The 14,967-nt window shown below is 42.0% G+C and overlaps 1 protein-coding gene across 2 annotated transcripts in view; it reads right to left on the bottom strand.

Moving 5' to 3' along the window:
- gsap (gamma-secretase activating protein) overlaps positions 1-6,684 on the bottom strand; it is a 77,648-nt gene extending 70,964 nt beyond the window's left edge. For both annotated transcript variants that reach the window (XM_061961432.2, XM_061961433.2), the window contains exons 1-9: positions 6,343-6,684; positions 5,841-5,911; positions 2,490-2,546; positions 2,358-2,427; positions 2,245-2,292; positions 2,093-2,181; positions 1,943-2,012; positions 1,803-1,852; positions 64-174 (exon numbers count right to left, since the gene is read on the bottom strand). In XM_061961432.2, the coding sequence (XP_061817416.1) occupies positions 64-174; positions 1,803-1,852; positions 1,943-2,012; positions 2,093-2,181; positions 2,245-2,292; positions 2,358-2,427; positions 2,490-2,546; positions 5,841-5,911; positions 6,343-6,430 (654 nt within the window). In that variant the 5' untranslated portion in view covers positions 6,431-6,684. The remainder of the gene's footprint in view (positions 1-63; positions 175-1,802; positions 1,853-1,942; positions 2,013-2,092; positions 2,182-2,244; positions 2,293-2,357; positions 2,428-2,489; positions 2,547-5,840; positions 5,912-6,342) is intronic.
- Positions 6,685-14,967: the final 8,283 nt, after the last annotated feature.

Genomic DNA, 14,967 nt, shown 5'->3' with positions numbered 1-14,967 from the left:
CATGCGCATCCATTTGCAATGTCAACCTGCTGTATATATTAGAGTACATGAGTGCTACTGTACCAGGTGGGTGAGATAGTAGAGTCTCTGCGTGTGAACGTCCCATTGGACCCAGCACAAGTCCTCCGCAAGACGCTCCGCTGTTTTGGACAGACGCTCAGGATTGGCCATCAGCTGCTTGACACAAACAGATGAAGCAGCCGAGGTACAATACATTACATCTTTTGCCATTCTGTTCCATATATATATATATATATATATATATATATATATATGCATATACATTAATATGTATGTGTATATATGTGTATGCATATATGTATGCATATATGTATGTATATATGTATATTAGAGATGCGCGGTTTGCGGGCACAACCGCGGAGTCCGCGGATTATCCGCGGATCGGGCGGATGAAATTTAAAAAAATTAGATTTTAAATAGATTCAGGCGGGTGGCAGTTAAACCAATTGGTAAATATATATACATAGTTAAATGTTGTTACCCACATACGAAAAACGAGCAGGCACCTGCTGCATATGCCACAACAGAAGAAAAAAAAAAAAGAGATGGACACTTTTATGGAGCGGAGAAGGGACGCCTCGCCGGGGTCCGGGACCGAGGCCCCTTCCCCCGAGAGGGCCCCACCGGGAGTCGTAGCTGAGGCGATCCGCGAGAAGGGCCCGACGCACGTCCAGGGTCACCACCGCGCCCACCGCACCGACACCCCGCCTCGTCCGCCTTCGCCGCGGCCGGCGTCACGCGCAGCAGGTAAGCAGCTTACCTGCCCACCACCCCCGTGGCCGGGGGCTCGTAACAGGGGTCACTCCGCGCGCTCCGGCCGAGCAGCTTACCTGCCCGCCACCCCTGTTGCCGGGGGCGCGTAACAGGGGTCACTCCGCGCGCAGTGCGCTCACAAAAGGGGTGGGGCTCACCCTGGTTGATATAGACAGCAGGACGGTGGCCATGGAAGTCGGAACCCGCTAAGGAGTGTGTAACAACCCACCTGCTGAATCAACTAGCCCTGAAAATGGATGGCGCTGGAGCGTCGGGCCCATATACCCGGCCGTCGCCGGCAGCGAGACGCGCTTGGAGGTGCGCTCAGCGCGGCTCCCATATGATTGCGCACTGGTGTGCGTCTGGGTCGTGACAGCGTGGCACGCGAATGTCTGTACTGCATTGGATCAGTCTCCTTTCTTTAACAGGCAAAAGCTTTATAACCTCACTAATGCCTTGCATCGTCTATATTAGATATATAACAACGGGTGGGTGCGGGCGGATGCGGTTCTGATCAAATGTTAGATCGGGTGGATTGCGGATGGTTGACGACTTTCTGATGCGGTTGCGGATGAAATAATTGCCTATCCGCGCATCTCTAGTATATATATATATATATATATATATATATATATATATATATATATATATGTCTTAATAAGGTTATCCAAAAAATAGTGCTCGATACCGTAGTAGAGCGCAATATATGTATGTGTGGGGAAAAAAAATAGTCTTGTGATTTTTTTTTCCCCACATATACATATATATATATATATATATATATATATATATATATATATATATATATATATATGAAATACTTGACTTGGTGAATTCTAGCTGTAAATATACTCCTCCCCTTTTAGCCACGCCCCCGTACCACCCCGACCACGCCCACCCCCTCCCCCCACCTCCCGAAATGGGAGGTCTCAAGGTTGGCAAGTATGTGATATCCTACCTATCCTATTTACAGCAGTCAGGGTGGAGGCTATTTAATGCACATGGTGGCGGCTTTAGTCCAAACGTACCACTTTGTAGCCTCCATGTCTGGTCATCAGAACATGGTACTGGTCCACATCTGAAGCACACATGCAAGGAAAGGACGGAATAAACCACAGTCTGTCCCAAAAAGATGCTGAATTTTGATGAAGTCTTGTGTCGGACTCACATCCGTCTTCAGTCAGCAGCAGCAGGTGGCTCTCCAGCACTGATCTGTGGTCAGTTCCCGGATGAAGGAACTGAAAGAAGCCCAAAGTAGGCGAGTATTATTCAGCTGTAAAGCACTTTGGAGATTTGCTTACATGCACAAAAACTGCACCTGCACTTTGACCCTGCAGTCCACCGCCTTGAGCACCTTGGTGTTGTTGATGGGATGGATCTCAATCAGGAGCGTCAGGCACTTGGACACTGGAACAAAAAAAAAGCCATGATGCAAGTCATGCAAATGAAAAGCGGGCTTATGGGATTTACTTGGTTTGAGGGGCTCCTCGCCGCTGTTGTTCTGTGCCAAACTGACAGCTGAAAGACAAGTTGATACACTTGTGATCTCTTGAATGTGGAGGAATAGTTGCTTAGCAGCTCACCTAATAATGTCTCCTCCTTGTTTAGGGAGCAGCTGCTGACACACACTGGCTTGTCAAAGGTGTACAGGAGCTGGAAAAGCCAGTGGAAAGAAGGTAGAACACAACTCAGCACCAACAGGTCGGCGCCATTACCTTATTCTGCTTGGTGGCTGAGTCATACTTGCCAACTCTGGTGGTCCCAGTTGACCCCTTTCAGGAGAATATAGACTCTCGTTAACCCGTCATGAGCAAATATGCAAAAAGCAGTAAAAATGTAGAGATATATTTTTTCCTCTTTGCCAAAATTTGTGCAGTTTGTCAAGGCTGTCATTAAAAATGCATGAGTGGCTTCAGCACACCAAGAGTGGATATGTTTCCAGAAAAATGTTCCAATCATCAGAAGGAGAGTTTGATTCATTTGATGAGCGACGCACACGCACACGCACACGCACACACGCACACGCACACAGGCGTACAGTACAAAGCAATGACACGCAATGTTAACGTTCCACTTTGTGAAGGGTTAAAACTGGCAGGATTGGAGCCATTTTTCATTTCACACATGGGGAATTTTCCTTTTCAATTGTTTAGCAATTATAATGTGCTCATTGATGTGTGAATTAGCACTAAAAACAACTGAAAACTGACTTGGAAGATTATCCACCCCCATAACAAACTAAACAATAGATAATAAAATAAACAAATCATTTAAAAAAATAATGTAATAATAAAATAAACTGCAATTATTACAATAATGTATTAAACCAGGGGTGTCAAACTCAAATACAGAGTGGGCCAAAATTTAAAACCGAACAAAGCCGCGGGCCAAGGTTGAACAAATGAACCTTTTAATAGGGACCCAAACAAGTTTTGCAATAAATATTGAACAAGCAAGGCTTATATAACTTTATAGTGACATGCAAAATCCAGTTTCAAATAATAATAATTAAAAAATATCAATGGCATATCAAATACAATTTAAATAAAAATGTAATGCCTCTTTTCTATTTGCAGCCTTCTAAAGTAAATATCAACATTAACTTTTTCCACAGGCTAATAAATTACAAAATAAAATAACAATGAATAAACCAACCATTCAGGACTTTAAACTGCTCAGTTTGCAACACACTGATCTAATCTCATGTGCCCAAGCCAGATACCTGCCATCTTTTCTTGGATGCTAGTTCATTAATGTCGAGGCTCAGGCTTTGAGCTGAGGCAACCTTCATTATCGAACGAATGTGTTCATCAGTCATTATATCTCGTCCACCCAGACCACAGTCTTGGGGGCGTGCTTTAAAGGCACTGCGTTTATCGTCCTCCACGAGCTGTCGTCACGTCTGCTTTTCATCCATTCTAACAACGTGCCGGCCCGATCACAAAATATGTGCGATTCAGCACGCACCACACGTAAAGGCAATGCATACTTGGCCAACAGCGATACAGGTTACACTGACGATGCCCGTATAAATAACTTTAACACTGTTAGAAATATGCGCCACACCGTGAATCCACACCAAACAAGAATGACAAACACATTTTGGGAGAACATCCGCACCGTAACACAACATAAACACAACAGAACAAATACCCAGAATCCCATGCAGCCCTAACTCTTCCGGGCTGCAATATACACCCCCGTTCCCGCCCGCCTCAACCGACGCACGGAGGGGGGGGGGGTTTGGTAGCGGTACACGGCGGGCCAAATATGGCCCGCGGGCCAGAGTTTGACACATGCATTAAACAATAGATGATCAAATAAACAAATAGTTAAGAAAATAATGTAATCATACAATTAACTGCAATTGTCACAGCAATGTATTAAACAATAGATAAACTAATTAATTCAAAAAATAAAAAAAATATGAAAAACTAAAATTATTACATAGAATTTACCAACTATAAAATACAAATAATGAAATAAACTAATATTTACAAATATAATATAATAATAATGATAATAAACTATAATAATACATGTATTTATTTATTTTTTGGTTATTAATATTGTTGTTGGTGTTTGATGTGCTCAAAAAATTGTGTAAAAAAACATTGATAGGGAAAAAATAACAATAAATATTTAAATGAACTCATAATCAAAAAATAATACATAATCCAGCCATCCATTCATTTTTTTTTATCCCTTGTCCCTAATATTAATATAATTATTACAATACGTTTACTAAACTTAAACTAATAAAAATAAATATAAAAAATAAAAGCAAATGATTAAAAAAATAACATCATAAAACATTAGCTGTAATTAATACAACAAATATAACTTACAATTTCGAATAGATAATGAAATAAACTCTTGATTATTATTAATAATACTAATAATAATAATGAATAATTATCAAAATAAATGTATTAAACAATAGATTATGAAATAAACTGATATTTACAAATATGATAATAATGATAATAAACTGTAATAATACATTTATTTATTCTGTGTGTTTTTATTTATTTTTCTTTGTTTTGGTTATTTGTATTGTTGTTAGTGTTTGATGTGCTCGAAAAATTGTGTGAAAAAACACTGATGGGGAAAAAATAACAATAGATATTGAAATTAACTCATAATAAAAAAATAATACATAATCCAACTATCCATTCATTTTCTATCGCTTGTCCCTAATATTAATATAATTATTACAATATGTTTACTAAACATAAACTAATAAAAATAGACAGTAAAAATAAACAAATTATTAAAATATAACATAATAATACATTACCTATAATTATTACAAAACATTTAACTTAAAATTTCAAATAGATAATAAAATGAACTCATGATTAAGAAAAAACATTTAATAATAATAATAATAAGTAATTATCAAAATAAATGTATTATACAATATATTATAAAATAAACTGATGATTACACATATACTATAATAATATTATTATAATAAACTATGATTACAATAAACATATTTATGTGTCTTTTGTTTCTCTGTATTGGTTATTTGTATTGTTGGTGTTTGACGTGCTATAAAAATTGTGAAAAAACATATTGATGGGGAAAAATAACAATATGTAGTGAAATAAATTAGTCATTAAAATAATGCATCCGTCGATCCATCCATCCATCCATTTTCTACTGCTTGTCCCTATTGGGGTCGCGGGGGGTGCTGGAGCCTAGCTCAGCTGCATCCGGGCGGAAGGCGATAATTTAAAATATTAATATTATTATTAATATTTTTTTTAATATATGAAAATTATATATAATGATAATGTAATAATTACAATATAGATAGATAGTAAAAATATACTAATGATTGAAAAAATAACACAATAATAAATTAGTCGCCACCTCATCGCAGAGCCAACACAGACAGACCATTCACACTCACATTATTACAATTAATTGATTAAACTTGAAATAAAAATATATAATAAATTAAACTTATAATTTAAAAAAAAATATCAAAAAAAGCTATGATTATTACAATAAAAAAAAAATAAAAAAATGAATGAACAGTGGCAATTTGGACTGACCTTCCAGGAGTAAATGATTCCCCCATCACGCTCAATGTTGATGATGAAAAGATCCAATGCACCACAATAGTCTGCACACACAATAATTACAAGCCTTGTAAATAATATCCTTTAGCATTCATCTTTTACTGTGCATCTATCCACATTTCAGCTTAAAAGAATATGAAAATGACAAATAAACTGGTTAACAATAATTGCATAACAATCAAGAGTTATTGCCAATAAAACACATTCCTTCTCTCAGCCTCAAAGGTTACTTTGCTGCCATTTTATGTCTTTCTTACTTAGTAATGCAAAGTGTTGTTTTGGAATTGTCTGCTTTTAGGACACCTGGGGAACGTTAACTTCCACTATTAACCTTTTTTTCTACCGGTGTAATAGGAAATATAAATAAATGGCTTAGAAATGAGTTAAAAGCCGAAAGAGTTTGCTGTTGTGTAGAATGTGTTTGGCCCACTTGACAAGGAGAGGTCAGCTGACCGACGACACGTGAACGCCTCACCTTTCACCCCGCACACCGCCGCCTCCTTCCCGAGGACGTGAGCCTCCACATCTCTGCGAAAGTCCAACTTTGGCTGCAGTTTGAACATAAGCACTGATAAAAGTACACTTTTTTGCTTTCTTTTAAAGTTCAAAAAGTTCGCCGTGCGTCGCCCTTTGCGTGCAGTTGCTGCATTTCCGGGTTGGCCGTCACGTGACTCGAGCTCTTTCCTAGTTCAATTGGCGGCAGACGCGCGTTAAAGTTGTCCTCCCAACAATAACACTCATCACTTTTTCTAGCTTTTTCTTTTGTCACGTCTCCACCCTCCATGCCCGTGTTGTTCTGTCATAGGCCGAGGGAAGCATCACTCCAGCGGGTTGGAATCTCTCACCGCCCCGCTGCGCACATCCACTGCGCACACTGTCAACATATACTTATCATGCATAGACGCACTGGACACAACATTAGTTACACCAACACATTCTATTTTCAAACATAATCATCTTTTTTTTGAACAATTTACGTCATGTAGAGCATGGGTGTCAAACTCTGGCCCGCGGGCCAAATTTGGCATTCACCTCTAATACTCATACTTGCCAACACTCCCGATTTTCCCGGGAGTGCCCCTCCCGAAAATCTCCCGGGGCAACCATTCGCCCGAATTTCTCCCGATTTCCACCCGGAAAACATTATTGGGGGCGTGCCTTAAAGGCACTGCCTTCAACGTCCTCTACAACCTGCCGCTTTTCCTCCATACAAACAGCGTGCCCGCCCAGTCACGTAATATATGCGGCTTTTACACACACAGAAGTGAATGCAATGCATACTTGATCAACAGCCATACAGGTCACACTGAGGGTGGCCGTATAAACAACTTTAACACTGTTACAAATATGCGCCAAACTGTCAACCCACACCAAACAAAAATGACAAACACATTTCGGGAGAACATCCGCACCGTAAAACAACATAAACACAACAGAGCAAATACCCATAACCCCTTGCAGCACTAACTCTTCCGAGACGCTTCACCCCCGCTACCACCAAACCGCGCCCCCGCCCACCAAGTTAATGTTGATATTTACCTCAGAAGGCTGCAAATAGAAAAGAGGCATTCCATTTTTTATTTACATTTTACAAACCCCGTTTCCATATGAGTTGGGAAATGGTGTTAGATGTAAATATAAACGGAATACAATGATTTGCAAATCCTTTTCAAGCCATATTCAGTTGAATATGCTACAAAGACAACATATTTGATGTTCAAACTCATAAACATTTTTTATTTTTGCAAATAATCATTAACTTTAGAATTTGATGCCAGCAACACGTGACAAAGAAGTTGTGAAAGGTGTCAATAAATACTGATAAAGTTGAGGAATGCTCATCAAACACTTATTTGGAACATCCCACAGGTGTGCAGGCTAATTGGGAACAGGTGGGTGCCATGATTGGGTATAAAAGTAGATTCCATGAAATGCTCAGTCGTTCACAAACAAGGATGGGGCGAGGGTCACCACTTTGTCAACAAATGCGTGAGTAAATTGTTGAACAGTTTAAGAAAAACCTTTCTCAACCAGCTATTGCAAGGAATTTAGGGATTTCACCATCTACGCTCCGTAATATCATCAAAGGGTTCAGAGAATGTGGAGAAATCACTGCACGTAAGCAGCTAAGCCCGTGACCTTCCATCCCTCAGGCTGTACTGCATCAACAAGCCACATCAGTGTGTGAAGGACATCACCACATGGGCTCAGGAACACTTCAGAAACCCACTGTCAGTAACTACAGTTGGTCGCTACATCTGTAAGTGCAAGTTAAAACTCTCCTATGCAAGGCGAAAACCGTTTATCAACAACACCCAGAAACGCCGTCGGCTTCGCTGGGCCTGAGCTCATCTAAGATGGACTGATACAAAGTGGAAAAGTGTTCTGTGGTCTGACGAGTCCACATTTCAAATTGTTTTTGGAAACTGTGGACGTCGTGACCAAAGAGGAAAAGAACCATCCGGATTGTTATAGGCGCAAAGTGTAAAAGGCAGCATGTGTGATGGTATGGGGGTGTATTAGTGGCCAAGACATGGGTAACTTACACATCTGTGAAGGCACCATTAATGCTGAAAGGTACATACAGGTTTTGGAGCAACATATGTTGCCATCCAAGCAACGTTACCATGGACGCCCCTGCTTATTTCAGCAAGACAATGCCAAGCCACGTGTTACATCAACGTGGCTTTATAGTAAAAGAGTGCGGGTACTAGACTGGCCTGCCTGTAGTCCAGACCTGTCTCCCATTGAAAATGTGAAGCCTAAAATAGCACAACGGAGACCCCCGGACTGTTGAACAACTTAAGCTGTACATCAAGCAAGAATGGGAAAGAATTCCACCTGAGAAGCTTCAAAAATGTGTCTCCTCAGTTCCCAAACGTTTACTGAGTGTTGTTAAAAGGAAAGGCCATGTAACACAGTGGTGAACATGCACTTTCCCAACTACTTTGGCACGTGTTGCAGCCATGAAATTCTAAGTTAATGATTATTTGCAAAAAAAAAATAACGTTTATGAGTTAGAACATCAAATATGTTGTCTTTGTAGCATATTCAACTGAATATGGCTTGAAAAGGATTTGCAAATCATTGTATTCCGTTTATATTTACATCTAACACAATTTCCCAACTCATATGGAAACGGGGTTTGTATTTAATAAACCATTGATGTTTTTTCGTTTGTTTTTTGAAAGTTGATTTTGCACTATTAAGTTATACATGCGTGGCTTTTTACATATTCAGTGTTAAAGCAAATCAGTGTAGCAAATTGAGCAATAATTAACGTTTTATTCATGCACTTTCTCTTGCTACTTGAAGGCTTGAATGTTTGATTCATTCATTATTGTTATTTTATTTTCAAATGTATCATTAGCCGGTGGAAAAAGTTAATGTTGATATTTCCCTCAGAAGGCTGCAAATAGAAAAGAGGCATTAAATTGTTATTAAAATTGTATTTGATATGCCATTGATGTTTTTTTAATTATTACTAATATTATTTGAAACTGGATTTTGCATGTCACTATAAAGTTATATAAGCCTTGATTGTTCAAAATTCAATGCAAAACTTGTTTGGGTCCCTATTAAAAGGTTAATTTGTGTTAATTTATGCAGTTTTAAATGTATTTGAGTTTGACAGCCCTGATGTAGAGTCAGTTTGCATCTTAATAACATGCAGGCCTACCTAATATATTGACTCGTGGGCTCATTATATTTGTACCAGTTTTAATATGCGATTTCTTCATGTGTGTATGTTGGGAACGTCGATTCGTAAAGCTTGCCAACAGTGCCCTCTTGTGGTCCTTTAAAGCACCTGCACGTCCCGTCGAAGATCGAAACCTTAAAATATCCACTCAACCTCATTTTTTGTATCAGTCGTACAGAATCTTAATTCATTCATTTTTTTTATTCATCTCCTTCATTGATGTGCATTTTATGATCACTAGACAATTCAACTTTAGCAACTAAACACATATTTAAACACCTATGCAAGCAGACAAACCAAACAAACAAAAAAACACAGCAAAAAAAATAACAAGTGGAAAACTTCATGAAGTACAAACCGAACAAAAGAAGTAATACACACCTCACGGGGTGATACAAAACAAATACAAAACCGGACAAAAAATAGTAAAATAATAAATATAAAGCAAAATGTAAACACTTACGGCTGTCCATGAGATCTTATTGTTCTGTCCTTTATATATTTCTTTCAATAGGAATATATTTTATCTCATTGTAAAGATAATTCCATAGTTCAACCCCATCCATCCATCCATTTCCCTCCGCTTATTCAAGGTGGGGTCGCGGGGGCAGCAGCCTAAGCAGGGAAGCCCAGACTTTCCTCTCCCCAGGACTGATATACACACTTGTTTTAAAGTTGTCCTTGAATACTGATGTTTGAAATGACCTTTTCTTCTATTTCTCTTCATTCTCACAAGTGATGACAAACATTTTTTTGTAAATTTGCCGGTAATGTTTGACTTTTAGCCTTAAACATGACACATCATGTCTGTAACTTTACTAGCTCCTGTACTTTCAATAAACCAGAATTAATAAATAATATGTTAGTGTGTTGATAGTGCACTGCTTTCCCCTCCTGAGGCGGTGGATGGTGGTCCAGAATTGCTTCGAAGCCGTCCGGAAGTCGTTTTCCATGGCTTCCCCGAACTCCTCCCATGTCCGAGTTTTTGCCTCTGCGACCGCTGAAGCCGCACACCGCTTGGCCTGTCGGTACCTGTCCGCTGCCTCAGGAGTCCTATGAGCCAAAAGAACCCGATAGGACTCCTTCTTCAGCTTGACGGCATCCCTCACCGCCGGTGTATGGTGAGGATGGTGTTCTGCTGACCTCGACTGCGGATGTTGTGGATCGGTGGAGGGAATACTTCGAAGACCTCCTCAATCCCACCGACACGTCTTCCTATGAGGAAGCAGTGCCTGGGGAGTCTGTGGTGGGCTCTCCTATTTCTGGGGCTGAGGTTGCTGAGGTAGTTAAAAAGCTCCTCGGTGGCAAGGCCCCAGGGGTAGATGAGATCCGCCCGGAGTTCCTTAAGGCTCTGGATGCTGTGGGGCTGTCTTGGTTGACAAGACTCTGCAGCATCGCGTGGATATCGGGGGCGGTACCTCTGGATTGGCAGACCGGGGTGGTGGTTCCTCTCTTTAAGAAGGGGAACCGGAGGGTGTGCTCTAACTATCGTGGGATCACACTCCTCAGCCTTCCCGGTAAGGTCTATTCAGGTGTACTGGAGAGGAGGCCACGCCGGATAGTTGAACCTCAGATTCAGGAGGAACAATGTGGTTTTCGTCCTGGTCGTGGAACTGTGGACCAGCTCTATACTCTGGGCAGGGTCCTTGAGGGTGCATGGGAGTTTGCCCAACCAGTCTACATGTGTTTTGTGGACTTGGAGAAGGCATTCGACCGTGTCCCTCGGGAAGTCCTGTGGGGAGTGCTCAGAGAGTATGGGGTATCGGACTGTCTGATTGTGGCAGTCCGCTCCCTGTATGATCAGTGTCAGAGCTTGGTCCGCATTTCCGGCAGTAAGTCGGACACGTTTCCAGTGAGGGTTGGACTCCGCCAAGGCTGCCCTTTGTCACCGATTCTGTTCATAACTTTTATGGACAGAATTTCTAGGCGCAGTCAAGGCGTTGAGGGGCTCTGTTTTGGTGGCTGCAGGATTAGGTCTCTGCTTTTTGCAGATGATGTGGTCCTGATGGCTTCATCTGGCCAGGATCTTCAGCTCTCACTGGATCGGTTCGCAGCCGAGTGGGAAGCGACTGGGATGAGAATCAGCACCTCCAAGTCCGAGTCCATGGTTCTCGCCCGGAAAAGGGTGGAGTGCCATCTCCGGGTTGGGGAGGAGATCTTGCCCCAAGTGGAGGAGTTCAAGTACCTCGGAGTCTTGTTCACGAGTGAGGGAAGAGTGGATGGTGAGATCGACAGGCGGATCGGTGCAGCGTCTTCAGTAATGCGGACGCTGTATCGATCCGTTGTGGTGAAGAAGGAGCTGAGCCGGAAGGCAAAGCTCTCAATTTACCGGTCGATCTACGTTCCCATCCTCACCTATGGTCATGAGCTTTGGGTTATGACCGAAAGGACAAGATCACGGGTACAAGCGGCCGAAATTAGTTTCCTCCGCCGAGTGGCGGGTCTCTCCCTTAGAGATAGGGTGAGAAGCTCTGTCATTCGGGAGGAGATCAAAGTAAAGCCGCTGCTCCTCCACATGGAGAGGAGCCAGATGAGGTGGTTCGGGCATCTGGTCAGGATGCCACCCGAACGCCTCCCTAGGGAGGTGTTTAGGGCACGTCCGACCAGTAGGAGGCCGCGGGGAAGACCCAGGACACGTTGGGAAGACTATGTCTCCCGGCTGGCCTGGGAACGCCTCGGGGTCCCCACAGGAAGAGCTGGACGAAGTGGCTGGGGAGAGGGAAGTCTGGGCTTCCCTGCTTAGGCTGCTGCCCCCGCGACCCGACCTCGGATAAGCGGAAGAAGATGGATGGATGGATGGATGTTAGTGTGTTCTAGATAATCTGCTTTATGAATAATGTGTTCCCCCAAACTTCCACACAGTAGCTGATATATGTCAATATAAGTGCACAATACAATATACGCATTGCCCTATATTCATGCGTGATGGATACATTATGCATAGTATTATTATCATTGTAACCGTTGCTCATACTGTATAAAACTATATAATAACAAACACGGAGGCTCCAGTTTTACACGAGGACCACTTTTTTTCGTTCGTTTCCAAAACTCAACTCCACCACAACGTGTCACCCCCCTTCAAAATAAGAGCTTAAGGCATATACTGTATGGCAGCTTATAACAGGAACTTAACATCACAAAGAGGCAAGTCCATAAAAATAGGTTACATCATCCATCCATCCATCCATCCATCTTCTTCCACTTATCTGAGGTCGGGTCGCGGGGGCAGCAGCCTAAGCAGGGAAGCCCAGACTTCCCTCTCCCCAGCCACTTCGTCCAGCTCTTCCTGTGGGACCCCGAGGCGTTCCCAGGCCAGCCGGGAGACATAGTCTTCCCAACGTGTCCTGGGTCTTCCCCGTGGCCTCCTACCGGTCGGACATGCCCGAAACACCTCCCGATGGAGGCGATCGGGTGGCATCCTGACCAGATGCCCAAACCACCTCATCTGGCTCCTCTCCATGTGGAGGAGCAGCGGCTTTACTTTGAGCTTCTCCCGGATGACAGAGCTTCTCACCCTATCTCTAAGGGAGAGCCCCGCCACTCGGCGGAGGAAACTCATTTGGGCCGCTTGTACCCGTGATCTTGTCCTTTCGGTCATGACCCAAAGCTCATGACCATAGGTGAGGATGGGAACGTAGATCGACCAGTAAATTCTTCACCACAACGGATCGATACAGCGTCCGCATTACTGAAGATGCTGCACTGATCCGCCTGTCCATCTCACCATCCACTCTTCCCCCACTCGTGAACAAGACTCCGAGGTACTTGAACTCCTCCACTTGGGGCAAGATCTCCTCCCCAACCCGGAGATGGCACTCCACCCTTTTCCGGGCGAGAACCATGGACTCGTCCATGAAAAAGACGGCACTTAGATGGCAGCATATGTTGTTCCAAAAGCTGTATGTACCTTTCAGCATTAATGGTGTCTTCACAAATGTGTAAGTTACCCATGCCTTGGGCACTAATACACCCCCATACCATCACACATGCTGCCTTTTGAACTTTGCATCGATAACAGTCTGGATGGTTCGCTTCCCCTTTGGTCCGGATGACACGATGTCGAATATTTCCAAAAACAATTTGAAATGTGGACTCGTCAGACCACAGAACACTTTTCCACTTTGCATGAGTCCATCTTAGATGATCTCGGGCCCAGAGAAGCCGGCGGCGTTTCTGGGTGTTGTTGATAAATGGCTTTGGCTTTGCATAGTAGAGCTTTAACTTGCACTTACAGATGTAGCGACCAACTGTATTTAGTGACAGTGGTTTTCTGAAGTGTTCCTGAGCCCATGTGGTGATATCCTTTAGAGATTGATGTGGGTTTTTGATACAGTGCAGTCTGAGGGATGGAAGGTCACGGTCATTCAATGTTGGTTTCCGGCCATGCCGCTTACGTGGAGTGATTTCTCCACATTCTCTGAACCTTTTGATGATATTATGGAGCGTAGATGTTGAAATCCCTACATTTCTTGCAATTGCACTTTGAGAAACGTTGTTCTTAAACTGTTTGACTATTTGCTCACGCAGTTGTGGACAAAGGGGTGTACCTCGCCTCATCCTTTCTTGTGAAAGACTGAGCATTTTTTGGGAAGCTGTTTTTATACCCAATCATGGCACCCACCTGTTCCCAATTAGCCTGCACACCTGTGGGATGTTCCAAATAAGTGTTTGATGAGCATTCCTCAACTTTATCAGTATTTATTGCCACCTTTCCCAACTTCTTTGTCACGTGTTGCTGCCATCAAATTCTAAAGTTAATGATTATTTGCAAAAAAAAAAAAAATGTTTATGAGTTTGAACATCAAATATGTTGTCTTTGTAGCATATTCAACTGAATATGGCTTGAAAAGGATTTGCAAATCATTGTATTCCGTTTATATTTACATCTAACACAATTTCCCAACTCATATGGAAACGGGGTTTGTATGTATATATACGCACATTACATATTGGCCCCCCCCCCCAAGTCAAAAATGTGGACACCCCTGATATGAATAGAATGTAGCTCACTAATGCATGTGTGTGTAAGTGTACATGTATGAGTGTGTAAGTGTACATGTATGTGTGTGTTTACATGTATGTGTGTGTAAGTGTACATGTGTGTGTGTGTGTAAGTGTACATGTGTTTACATGTATGAATGTGTAAGTGTACATGTATGTGTTTACATGTATGCGTGTGTAAGTGTACATGTGTGTGTGTGTAAGTGTACATGGATGTGTGTTTACATGTATGTGTGTGTAAGTGTACATGTATGTGTTTACATGTATGAATGTGTAAGTGTGCATGTATGTGTGTGTGTATGATAAGCATAGTTAAACATATGCTGTATATTAAGGTATAGCATAAAGATGGCAGTGTTTATTTTAATTTTCTTATACATACACACACATATATAT

The sequence above is a fragment of the Nerophis lumbriciformis genome, linkage group LG05, assembly GCF_033978685.3.
Source record: "Nerophis lumbriciformis linkage group LG05, RoL_Nlum_v2.1, whole genome shotgun sequence".
Taxonomy (NCBI): domain Eukaryota; kingdom Metazoa; phylum Chordata; class Actinopteri; order Syngnathiformes; family Syngnathidae; genus Nerophis; species Nerophis lumbriciformis.
The sequence above is the reverse complement of the archived record's forward strand: the minus strand, read 5'-3'. Positions and strand labels throughout refer to the sequence as shown.